The 13,576-nt window shown below is 44.4% G+C and overlaps 1 protein-coding gene across 2 annotated transcripts in view; it reads right to left on the bottom strand.

Moving 5' to 3' along the window:
* Positions 1 to 13,576, bottom strand: part of fndc3ba (fibronectin type III domain containing 3Ba) — an 86,909-nt gene that overhangs the window by 36,612 nt on the left and 36,721 nt on the right. The window contains exons 1-5 of one of the 2 annotated variants that reach the window (XM_027275275.1): positions 7,892 to 8,015; positions 6,849 to 6,925; positions 3,902 to 4,133; positions 3,567 to 3,732; positions 2,708 to 2,838 (exon numbers count right to left, since the gene is read on the bottom strand). In XM_027275275.1, the coding sequence (XP_027131076.1) occupies positions 2,708 to 2,838; positions 3,567 to 3,732; positions 3,902 to 4,133; positions 6,849 to 6,908 (589 nt within the window). In that variant the 5' untranslated portion in view covers positions 6,909 to 6,925; positions 7,892 to 8,015. Of the gene's footprint in view, positions 1 to 2,707; positions 2,839 to 3,566; positions 3,733 to 3,901; positions 4,134 to 6,848; positions 6,926 to 7,891; positions 8,016 to 13,576 lie in introns of those variants that run through there. The other variant, XM_010732196.3, reaches the window with a different exon arrangement.

Raw genomic sequence — 13,576 nt, 5'->3', positions numbered from 1 at the left:
GTCCTCGCCAAGTCAGCCTGCTGCCTTACTGGCACCGGGGCAATAGCCACACATACACACTCTCACACACACACACACACACACAGCAAGGGCATCAAGGGCAAAGCGTAGGCGGCTGTGTGTGTGTGTGTGTGTGTGTGTGGTATTCTGGGTTGGACCATACTTGGATGCACCGGGCCAAGCAGCAACTTTGTCGGAATGTTTGTACTCTGCTCTTTAACTCTGTCTCTCCTCCTTTCCATCTCTCCATTCCTTGTGATGTAGGAGTTCTGTTTTCTCTCTCTCTCTCTCTCTCTTTACAAACCATCCATCCATCTCTGTCATCTGTCCTTCAAACCCTGCATTCCTCTCTCTCTCTCTGTTTGCCCCCTTACCTCCCGCCAATCCTCTGGACCCTCATGCTCTGATTGTTTTACAGGAAGCCCAGTCACGGGGTGTTTGTGCATGTGTGTGTGTGTTGGTGTCTCTGTGTGCGTGCGCGTCTGTGTGTGTGTGTTTGTGTTGTGTGGTAAATTTAGCTGACTCAGCCTGATCTCCAGCCCAGTACTGAGACCCTGGCAGACCAGAACAGACGACCGACGACATGCTGACATGCTCCTGTCCGTCATGTGTGTTACTGTTGTTTGAGCGCGGAACTCATAAGCTGAGCTGTCGACCTTGCTTTCCTTTTCCTGCTTTGGCACTTATCGCCTTTGTTATGTGTTCTCTGTCTGTCTGGTGCGTGCATCTGTGTGTGTGTGTGTGTGTGTGTGTGTGTGTGTGTGTGTGTACTCTAAGAAGCTGTGCAGTCTCTCCCACCGCAGTGCAGTCAAACACCATCTCCTCTGTATGTGCGTGTTTTTGCATTTGCAGATGTCCAGACTTGCACACACACACTGCACTGTCTGCATTTCAGTGTGTAAGCGGTGATACAGCTATGCAACATGTTTTCTCATTACTCACAAGTTGGCCCTCTACTCACGCTGATATTTTAGTTTTATCTGCATGTTATTAGACATAAATCTCAGCGCAAAGGAGTCTGCCTCCACCACAAAGCAATGCATTCTGCGTGGATGTGAGCAGAAAATTGCTCTCGATAACTTACAGGCCTTCCAGTTGATAGTAGCACCGCTACCGATGATTGTTAGTATGAATATTTGCATACAAATTACTTAAATGATGAATAATAATTATGGTTCTTCTATCAAATCAGCTAATTGTTTAATCAACTAATGATCTCGGCTTTAGTGAACAACTTTATAAGTACCAATTTATTGAAAGAAATCAAATAAACGGGGTGTAAATGCTGTTATCATTGCTGTGAGCAGAACAAACAGAATTCCAGCGACTTCTATTGCATTACGGCGGCGGCAGAAATCTTTACATCTGCACGTAAAGCAAAACTATCTGGCAAGATACAGCTCAAAGGTAGGTAAGGAAATATGTTCCGCTGGTAATCTGGGTGAAGCAGCCAATCAAACACATCGTCCTGCGTGTGGTCGACACAATATTCAAAATACAAAACAATTCTGTCACCAGAAAAACATTAACATCAGGTAACAAACTTTTCAGACTCCGCTTACACGTAGGACATAGAGTCATTGGAGTTACGTTCACATTTCACGCCCATCTCATGGGTTTTGGGGCAATACACATATTCCCACATTTCTCCAGATGTAATATTCCTCTGATCTGACACCATGCCGTGAAAGAATAGACCAAAGTTTTACGAGGAGGGTAAATTTTAAGAAGAGTTTGACAGCTACAACGAGGGAGTAGATGGATTTATGCGTCTTTTTATGTTTTTCCGTCATCGCCTCTTCGGATAACCTTTACGCTATGTGAGCGTGAGCATAATAGAGATCCTCTGGCTCTTTTTAATAACTCAGACATACATCTGACGTGTCAAAGGACACTTCTTTGTGCATGTGTGTGTGCGTGCGATAAGGCTGAGCTGTGGTGTCTAAATCTCGGAGCTCAAAGGTTTCCTTCATCTGAAGCAGGACTCTACAGGTATGTGACTTCCCCCTTCAACCCCCCCCGTCTCCCCTCTCGCTCACCCACCTCCCCCTGTGGCTCAGCCTCCACCAACAAGGCCGGTATTGTAGCGAGGGTAAAACGATAGCGCTCAGGGACGGGTTCAGCTATGTGGTTACCCAGACAACCTCTTACCACCTTCCCACCTCCATCCCTCCAACCCCCTCCGTCCCAGATCCCTTCACCTCAGCGAGGCTGCATACATCCATTCATTTTTTTCTTCCTTTCTTTCTTCTGTGAGAAAAAAAAGAAAGAAAGCGAGGAACGAAAGGTGTGTTTTATCTAGCCTGCCTGAATGCAGAGGGGGCGCGGAAGGTTGAAGAGGACAAAGCCAGTCGCACAGAGACGGAGAGGGTCAGCGAGGATAGAAGTTATTCGTCCACAAAGAGATATGAAGTGCTTTTGTGACAGATTGAGATATGCAACAAAAGGCCCTACAGTGATGTTTTCTGACCAATAACCATGTGGAATTAAAGAAATAGCACAGCACAGATCGAGCTTGTCTGCTTGATGTTGGTTTTCGGGTAAAAATGAAAAGAAAAAAAAAATGGATAACACATATTGCACCTGCAGTCTGCTTCGGTTTGATTTACCGAAGGTGTTATCCAACGTGTGATGCTGTTCATCAACAGTGTGTGCCAGTCTCTCTTATGGCTTTGTGTGTGTCTGTGTGTGTGTGTTTGTGTCCTACCTTGTGTGTGTGTCTCTGGTTCACTGTTTCGTGGACTGCTGCGGAGGCGTCTCTCTGGCTTCTTCCCTCCTGGACTGCTCACTCCGCCCCCCGACCCCACTGACCCGAGCGATGGGGCGTGTGATTTGTTGCTACATCCCAAACAAAGTTGCAACATGTATTGTTAGTTATAGAGAGAAAAAAAAAAAAGAAAATGTGATCATGCAAGCCAAAAAACTTTGAATATCAGTCCATATTTGTGACCAGGAAATTATTTTTTGACCGCAGTGAATGACCGCTTGGGCTGTTAAAAGACAAATAGCAAACTGAGGGATGAACTGGTTGAACTTTTTCTACCCTAATATCAACTCAGATTTCTGCAGAGAAAAAGAGGACCAATCTAAAACCAGAGCTCTTGTTTTCCACCAGATATAAGATTTGCATTTTCAGTGTTTCACAGTTCTTTTTATGTAAAGTACATGAGGCCAGGGATGCTGGGGCAATTCAGTCAGCCGAATGAATGCAACTAATAGCCTGAAAGACTGAATTCATTCCAACAAATACTGTAGATCAGTCAAGTCATGGCCAATAACAGTCAGTGAAAGACTCGACAAAAACTAACTTTCAATGCAAAATGTTGAGGACTCAATGAAGATCTCATTAAAATAAAAATCAGCTTTTGGAGAGACAGATCATTACCTTTTCTAAAGATCATACTTTTGGATAGCAAACTATTAACTAGCTGATTTTTAAAAGGAATATACTGCATTTTGAGCACGACATAGACTTTGGTTCCACCTTTGCCCCTTTGAGCAACAAAGTCTCTACAGTGACACATTTCATAATTAAACTTAGAGGGCCACAAAAGCCACATGGTTACCTGTATCCGTTGTGTGCTGGCCCCAGGCCCTTATAGAGAGTGGAGGGAGGGGAGTTAAGCCGGTTCTGTCGCTCTAGTCTCTGTTCCTTTGTCTTTTTAGGCTGTGGCTTACTGTACGTCTCCTCTCTGCCTATGTAGTTAGACATCCCATAAACTGGGATGATTTCTGAGAGAGGAGAGAAAAGAAGAGGAGATGAAAGAATTTATGTCAGACAAAAAATCTGTGCAAAGCCATTTTTTAAAAATTGGATTACTAATTGGATTTTTAATTTCACCATAAAAACCCTGATTTCTTTTTTGGGCAGTAGCGTAAAGTCCAGTCAGCATGTCAGTACCTGGATCGCCGTACATGGGGGGAAGGTGGTGCTGGTAGTACTGGTGGGGGGGCAGATCCCCGGGGCTGACAGGGGGATAGAAAGAATGAGAATTGGGGATGAAGTGAGGGTGAGCCAGGTAGGGGGGCAAGTGGTGTGTGGGGGAGAGGGCTGGAGAGTAGGAGGGAGGGTAGCACTCTGGAGACTGGGGGGTCACCACCACCCGGCGTACCCCTGTGGTATCCTCCAGCACCTGAGAAAGAGAAGCGGAGGTGAGTACAAGAGGAATAAAAACATGTTTCTGGAGTTTCAAAGTTAACGGCACACCAGGGAATGTCACACATCGACAGCTCCAAATGGCAGCGCGATGTGTGTGTTGTGTTTGAGAAATTTTAAACTTTCAGTACCCACAAATCACGGGAGGTCAGGGAAGTGCAAACAGTCCGCGATGGCTTCATACATTGCTGAGTGGCAGTTTTGCCCGTTTAGCACTCGGAATCAGACGCAAGTTTCAGGCTGTAAATTTTATGTCTATAAAATGTCTGATACGGCTGAAAGGAATATGGTTTAACACTTTGGGACAAATGCTTATCAACTTAATTAGAATACTGGCTCTGTCCAAAGGGAACAAATCAGTCTACCAGCACCACTAAAGCTCACTAATTAATTATGTTAGGTCGAGTTTGTTTAACAAAAACTGAAGTGACAATTTACAGTTTTTACAGGGTCATCGTGAGGCTGTGAGGCAACTCCAGGCTCGCCCTATACCCCTGTTTTCGGTATCAATCTTCTTGTCTAAGTGTTGGTAAGAATATCACAAACTGTCAAACTTTTAAATTTAAATAAACTGTTTTAGGCCAAGTTAAAAAGGCTGAGATGTGAGAGCACCTGCTCTTAAAAAAATAAATGAATGATGCTGTCAAACTGTGTCTGCTGAATGGTGGATAATCCTCATAAAGGAATGAGCTGCATAATTCATTTAACAACCGAGACATTGTGTTAACAGGAGGCGTCGGGGCCTTTAAGTGGTGAAAACAAGCGCCGCAATGTTGTCATCAGATGGTCTGCAGATTTCAATGACAACAAGTTTCAAACAACTGCCTCAAATTAACATAGATTCCATAGATGTATTCACTTTCTCACACACACACACACACCACCACACACACACACACACACACACACACACACACACATTCCTACTATTCAGACACTTTCACAGGCCTGCATTCCAAGCAGAGAGCAAACACACACTCCCTGCAGAGAGGGGAAGTCATCTCCTGGTCCCTAACAACAACAACAACACACACACACACAGTCACACACAGACCAAATACCAAATAACACTACCCCAAAACCCCCTCCCACACACACACACTCACGGAGAGAGGCAACACACTCTTTGCCAGAATACGACAGACAGAAAGAAAGAAGAGGGGGTATCAAAGAGGTTCAGGAGGGGAGGAAGAGGGTTACAGAACTAATCCCAGTGAGAAAAACACAGAGGGGGGAGAAGAGGAGGAAGAGGAGGGCCCCCCAATCTGCCCCCTCATCCCCCTCCTCGGCTCCAGAGGAGAAAAACAGAATGTTGACAGGAAAACAAGGGCAAAGCCCCCGAATGAGTACATGTGGATCTGACCTACATGCCCACGCAACATTTACTGGCAAGAAAACACGCGCGCACACATATTCCCAATAAGCATGCACATGTACACACACACACACACACACACACATGCACACAATGCAGCCATTAGAACAAACCACCAAGGACACACACACACACACATGTGCAAAATCCATCTGTCAATGCACTGCTTTCCACCACCGCAGTTCTCTCTCTCTCTCTCCATCCATCCCTTCTTCCACCCCTCACCCCACAAAAACCTACCCACCCAGTGCCTGACTCCGCTATCAGGCGTGTTTATGTAAGAGTGACAGTGTTTCCCGCTCTCACTTGGCTCAGACCCTATTAACACACACACACACACACACACACACACACCCCCACGCGCATGCAAACACAAACACACACCCACGGTGAGCCAATGACCTGACTTCCATTGGCATAGGAACACAATCCCACCACCCGCAGACAACAGATGAGATTGTACTGCTGTACTTATGAGGACAGACCATTGAGTCATGTTGATCCCCTATAATCTTTGAGCTCACCACATGAATAACACCCAAATTTACCCAATTCTCAGTGACCAATCTGAAGTAGTCCGCGGATAAAATCCTCATTGTTCTGTTCTTGTAAAGACATCTCACACACACAAGCAAACAAACATATGAGAAAGTCGGAAAAAAAACCCTGAATGTCCACCGACACCAAAAATACAGCACATTCCTGCTCGGTGATGTTGGTGAAGAAAGCTGCCTTGGATACTACTCTTTCAAAAAACTACAACAGCCAGGATGTGTGTAATGCCTGGCGCATTCTTTCCACAAATAGTCTGAGTTACATCATATTAATGCCCGCCATTCTTTAATGATGACCGCTTAACCCGCGTCTGATTCAAAGACAAACACAGTCGAAGTGTATCAGCCACAGACACGTACGGTTTGCAAATTCTGGACTCTCGTGCTGTTGCAACTGTACTTTTTGCAACTTTTTTTTTTTTTGGCTGAAAATATGTAATTTAATTTTCCTTACTGAATTTCAGGAATTTTCCAGAAACAAGCATCAGTATGTTGAAACAAACCAGAAGACAGACAGACTGCTCACATGGCTCTAGTGAACCGACACCAAATTGAATAAATATACTGAACTTTTCTTTTTTTTTTGTCTTGGAGACATGTTGAATTTCATGGATTTCAAATCAGATCCAATAACAGCACCCGAAATTCTAGAAAAAGAAACCCACCGTCTGTGTCTGACTGTTATTTTGACTGAAACTTTCCCACACAAACACATGATTAAAAAAAAATAAATACATAAAACACACGTCTAACACAAACTAACCTGAGAGATGTATCCCGGCGGTACATGGATGGGGGGGATTGACCCGTTTGGGGACATCATGGGAACCTCAGCAGGACCTGCAGGGGAGGAGAATAATTATTTATTTAACCAGGCAGCTCATGCTAAAGTAAATTCTCATTTACATTCATCAATCAGCAGTACACATGCAGGGACACAAACACAGCCACACACATTGAAGTCACATTACCGGCGTAAAAAGACCCTTAAGTCCAGTGAATGGGGCCGTAAGGTAGATTATAGAGTCTACTATTTACATGTCAACAAATTTCTTTACTTGTGTTTAGACCGTGTTTCTTGGTGTGTTTCTCATTTGATCCAGCTTAGTGTTGGATCCTCGTCAGTGTATCATGAAAAAAATCAACCAGTTGTTTGAACTGGATGACTTTGCTCCATTTAAATCCACTTGCATGACCTTAAAAAAACTGAGTCTGTGAGCCAGTCTTTTCATTTATTTTCGTACAAACAGACTCAAAGCTCTTTGGAGATGATGATGATGATGATGTCTGCATCACGGACGGACGGATGTACGAGGCGCGAGGGCACGGGTCGGCTCGCGGAAAAAAAGAAAACCTCCGCTCCGAAAGGAGAAGCAAGAGAATCTAATAGAATTAGCAGACTGAAAATGATGTTGACTTTTCCACTATCCATACCCAACCCCCCTACCCACCCCCCCTCACACACACACACACTCTCCTTCCACAAATCTCTCCATCTCTCTCTGTGATGGAGGTCTGCGGCTGGTAAAGTCATTGGGACCCCGTTGGGACACACTGGAGGAAGGTCTGGCCTCAGAATAAATCACACAGCGCGCACACACACACATACAGACATGCAGGGGCCCTTACTACCTACAAACAGTAGTGTATGATACTGATAGTTTCTGCCCATGTTAACACCTGTTGAATGTCAGCTGAGTATTCTAAACTCTGGCGTTTCACCCACGTTACAAAGAAAACAAAACCTTTTCTCAGCGGTGTAATAAGAAAATGTTTTCTTTCTTTTTGGAATTTATGTGAACTGACCTTTTTAAATCCTGTTTTTACCCCCTCCTTCACTTCTCTCACCATCTTTCCCCTCACAGTCCGTTCTTGTGTGTCGCTTTTTACGCTACCCTTCCCTCCGTCTATCTCTGTAGCTTCTGGTCTTACTCACTTGATCCAGCTTTTTCTTACGCATCCTTTCATCCCCACCTTTCAGGAATTCCTTCCTCCTGATCCTCCGTTCCTTAACCCATTACTCACATCCTTCCCTCCCTCCTTTCATTTCATTATTACTCACTCCATCCTTTCCTCCCTTTCCTACTTCATCCTATCTTGTTATGCACTGTCATTCTCTCCTTCTTTTTTCCTCCCGCTCTTTGAATCACCCTCACAACATTTTCCCGCCCTTTCCTTCCATCCTCCCATCCCTCACCCACACTCCCTGACCTCTCAAACAAACAGGTAACAGTACGGTAAACACACACACACATGCGCACGGACACACACACCAAGACACGCACAAACACGACCTGAGCAAAGTCCGCAGTGTGGGTTAGTGTGTGTCCGTGTGTGTGCGTAGGTCACAGGTATGAAGAGACAGGCTTCTTTCAGTCCTGTCTGCTCCCCTACCATGGAGACTAGGAGTGGATATGAAAGTCCTCATTGATTGTAGAAGGTCATAGCATGGGGAGAACACACACACACACACACACACACACATGGATACACCACACCACAAACACAGAGCTCCTCTAAATCCCTTTCCATCACTGCTCATAACACACTTTCCCTCTTGCTCACACACTGTCCCAAATACACACTCTGTCTCAGTCACCCCTTCTCTCTCACTCACACACTCACACTCACACACACACACACACACACACACACACTCTTGACAAACAGACGTGTGTTTGGACAGTCTCTGCTGCCTCTGTGCTCTTCACTCAGCAAACAGCAGCATTCCTCTACTCTCTCACACACACACACACACACACACACACACTCACACTCACAGAGTGAACATTCCCATCCCTGGCCCCCAAGACTGGACCCAACAGGCCCAACTACCCCCCCAACCCCTCCCCAAAATACAAGACACTCTTTGTCCTGCTACCCTTCACACACACACACACACACACACACACTGCTGTAAGTCATATAGCATTGGACTGGAAGGAAAGGAAAAGCTCAGGATAATCAAGCAGCCGAACGTGTGCATTCAAGTGACTGTTATTATGTCCTTGTGCGTGCACGTGCACATCGCAGCGCAGTGTGCTCCGTGATCCTCTTTGCGGTAACGTCACTCTCTGGTTTTTGCCTCCAGCTTTGCCCTTTAAGAACCACAAATAGAGTCACAACTTCCTCTGTCTAATCCTGCAGGAATCCCAGACAACACAGCTAACAAACCCCCTCTCCTCCGCCTTCTCATCTTCCATCTGTTGCTTCTTCCACTTCCGACTGCCGGAGAGTTCGGGGTCAGAGATCAGTTATGGGGTCATATCCTGCATGTGGGATGACATCACTGTGTTACCTGAGCAACTGAAGGGTATTACCGTGAGTAATTTGGGCCTTTAAGAGGCATCCGGGGGGCTGGGATGGGATGGGGGGGTCAGGCTACATGAGGAATACTCATTTTCACTTCACTCCTATACGAAAACTTGGTATAGTTGTCAAATAATGAACCTGAAATTGCCAAAAATAAACAAGACCTCAGGCAAGGTTATTTAGCAGGTTCACACACAAAAGAAAAAATCAAAAAATAAACCAGTGATATCATACGATGACAAAATCATAGTGCGTCACACTGTAGCTGCACTAAGCTTCAAATAGATTATCTGACTATGATTTTCCTACAAAAGATACAAGAGGGAAAAAAAATACTGACAAGATCGTCATATTGATTTCCACCATAACACCCTGCTCTAAGAGCCAGCAGTGACTTTGACTCAGTCTGTGCAAGCCGAGCAGCTGTCCTACTATTTTAAATCAGTGTTTTTTTATATTTACGCTGATGTAAAAAGTCTTGATGATAGATTGCCAATTTTTAAAATGCTACATATATCACTTCTAAAGTCCAGCGTTGAAGACGACCAATCACAATCACAGGTTTTTTTTTTTTGGTATCACTTTAAGTACAGCGCACCAAAGTTGTCGAAATACCGGCATCTATGACTTAGCGTTCCCAACGCGAAGGTGACCAAAATAAACGGGAGGTCCGTGGTCAGTTGTGCGTTCATTTGGCGGTCAGTGACGTGTGCACATTGTTTGTTTGAGAGTCGCTTGTGGAGAAGCAACCAAGATGACCACAGGAATGATGACAAACTACTGCAACAGATATAGACGGGGGCACAACAATGACACACAGTGGGAAGGAAAAGAGAGGAAGACGGACAGGTGTTGAGTGGAAAAAAAACCTTGCGGAGGAAGTGCAACAAGATCTCTATGGTAATCACATACACACACACACACACACACACACACAGAAAATGTTTAAGTCTCAACTTTCTTTGGATTTACTCAAGAAATATACACACCTGTCCACGGTAAACATCCTGTTTTATGCTTCTGTATACTTTACAGAATACACACACAGCAGACAATCTCATACACTCTCAACTCTTTTCCCAAAAAAAGAAGAAAAGAAAAGAGACTTGTGATTTTGCCCAGCTGTCTGTACATATATTCACATACATACACACACACACACACACACACACACACATATAGAGGAGATGATGCAACGTTTCATCAGATGTTTCCCATGATACAGCTGTCAAAGACAGCTGCAACTGGGCCCCCGAAGCACAACACACACATTCAAACACCCAAACACACACAGAGAGAGAGAGTGTGTGTGTCCTGGGCTCAAATACGCCCAATTACTTACATCCATAATAATGCACTAACTCATGCACACTGCATATACACACTCATACTTGTCCATCAATCAAAAAGTGCTGGCGGCGAGCGTGATTCTTGAACACCGGCTCTGCGAGTACGTTAGTGTTCTGTCCATCAAACCGGAGCGATATTCAGCTTTTTAAAAAAAAAAAAGAAGTCAAACACTTTCTCCCGTTCCCTTCATCTCAGCGCTGCACATGTGGTCACCACATTGAAAGGAAACGCAGACCCTCTAGGGGGAAAGCGGGTGTGTGTGTGTGTGTATGTGTGTGTCTGTGTGTGTGGTATTGGTATCAGACCAAAGGAGCCTGTTTGTGAGCTGACCTACATACGCAAAACAACTAGACTCTATATGAATTTTCCAGAGTTAATGTGTTCACCTTATCCCTAAAATACAACAAAGACACACACACACACACATCACTGTAGCCCCCATCAGGAGGCAGCTGTCTGATCTAGATGGGTATTTGTACTCCTGTGTGTGCATGTGTGTGTATATGTGTGTGTGTCTGGGTCAGTTGTGACGTGGCGTTGCCTGGAAGTTATGTAAGCATCAGCAGGGTAATGTTATCTGTCCTCAGAGCTCCAAGAGCAAGACACTCCCACGACGGCTTCCTCTACTGCCTGGCCAAGACACACACACACACACACATACACAACCACACACATACACACACTGAAGATCATGGCCTATTGTCATATCTAAAGATATAAATATGAATCAAATCCCTATAGATCTTTAGTAAACTGACTAACTACAACTACAAGAAGCTCTGGGAGAGACGGAGAGAAACGGCATGTGTGGCATGATGGGAAGTGTAGTGAACAAGAGAAAGAGTGGAGGAGGGAAGAGAGATAGACCGCTGCAGGAAATGTGGGAGACAACTTTAAAATAGCACAGTGTGCTGTGTATGTATACATAAATAACCCAGTTTGGTGTGAAGCATGTGATACCACACACACACACACACACACATACATAAATACACACACTAGAGAGCCCTTTGGTCTATCTCCGGTGAGTCAAGTCTGGCGGACATCTTTATCATGGACAGGGTGAGGCTCAGTGATGGAGGAGGAAGTCAGGACTTCCTGCGCCGCCCTGCCCCTCGACACCAACACTCTGCAGAGTGACACTAGTGAAACTAGCACATGCATATGCACGCGCGTACAAAAAAACCACACAGCTGATGCGCTGGATATACATGTTACAATTATCTATACATACATATGCTTATGGAAACACACACCCGCACTTCTGATCCTGAGTCTGTGCTTTGCTTGCGCGACAGTCTGCAATTTGAGTAAGCTCCAGATTTGTTGTGGAATGTAAATCATAAGCTGGAAAGTTGCTACGTTTGAACACTGGGTCTTACTGTGTGTGTGTATAATGTATGTGTGTGTGTGTGTGTGTGCAGGTATGCGTGAGCACATTCCTCAGGACGAGAGAACCGCCCTCCACTTTCAGCCTCCGAGCTAAAAGTTGCATAACGGCGTCGTAAGGAGAAACAAGGAGAAAGTATTCGAGGAGTTATGTCAGCTGATGATGAGTGCCATGATGGCTTCATCACCAGCAGTATATGAGACAGCTGAAGAAAAAAAACGATCGCTATGAGGCTTGTAAAACCAGCGCTGCGTTTTACTGGCCCACCGGCTCGGTCTCGTATTACAAATTAAGCATGCTCTTTTCCATACAGGTTATGAAAAAAACAAGTATTTTGAAACAACAGTGGAGACAACTTTCCCCCCTTCCAAGCCTAATGTTGTAGGGTATCTGTTGGTACAGCCAGACTGATGGTTTGCTGCCAAACAGGACTGCTAGACTTGTGCACTGAAGTCTTCAGTTCCAGCTCTGGTTGTTTGCCCAGAGGTAGTAGCAGTAGTTGTGATCCTCATCCCTGGGCTGGCGAGGGGATTAAGTTCCATTGTAACCTTCTTCTGCTTCTTCTCTATGGTCTCAATCAATAAAATAACTATGGACATCATCTGTCCGGTTTAAATTCTTTAACTTTTGGGATGCATTTCTCATCCGATTCATCACAGGGAAATGCTGCAAGGAAAACACAAATTCGAAATCTGACATCCAGCCAATAAATTTCATTTAGCTAGACACCTAACTTCACAAATCCAAATAGGTTTTTTAAATATTCAAAGTAGTTTCTTTGTTAGTGTGTTGCTTGATTTATACTCCAAGTCAATAATCTTTCCCCTCAGAGCTGCCAATCTTCTCCGGGTCTGCACCAGTCTCCAGGTGCTCCTAAAGACATTTGAGAAACTCTCTGGCATCTTTTAAACAGAATTTATTCTAATTTACCCTTTATTTATCTAGGTTAGCCCCAGCAAGCTAAAGTGTGTTTTATTTTACAAGGGAGAACCGGCCAAGACAGCAGCAGCGCTTCAAGTGTTTAACACTCAATAGCCCCAGAGCAGTGAAAAACATGTGCAAGTTATTATAAATCAAATACTCGTCATTTTTTGGAATTTTTCTAAATAGATATAAATATCTAAATAGATTTCATTTCAAGTGGAGAGCCTTGCTTTCCTAAATGTGATACACCCATTTTGTGGACAAAACTCAGCACATTAGGATCATTATCAGCAAGACACAACACCGGGGTTTTAAAATGACTGAAAGATTGTTTAATTGACATCCCAAGTGGGTGACTATCTTCTAAAGAGTTTGCTCTTTTGGTCAAACCGAATGCCACGAATCATTCTGGAACATTTTTTTTTTTTCCCCTTAGAATCTGATCTTAACATCTATATCTTATCCTGCTTTGATCACTGTGTAAATGGTCTGTGAGCATACAAGCCTAGATCTGT

The sequence above is a fragment of the Larimichthys crocea genome, chromosome XXIV (genome assembly GCF_000972845.2).
Source record: "Larimichthys crocea isolate SSNF chromosome XXIV, L_crocea_2.0, whole genome shotgun sequence".
Taxonomy (NCBI): domain Eukaryota; kingdom Metazoa; phylum Chordata; class Actinopteri; family Sciaenidae; genus Larimichthys; species Larimichthys crocea.
Note: the sequence above shows the minus strand (reverse complement) of the source record. Positions and strands in the feature narration are given on the sequence as shown.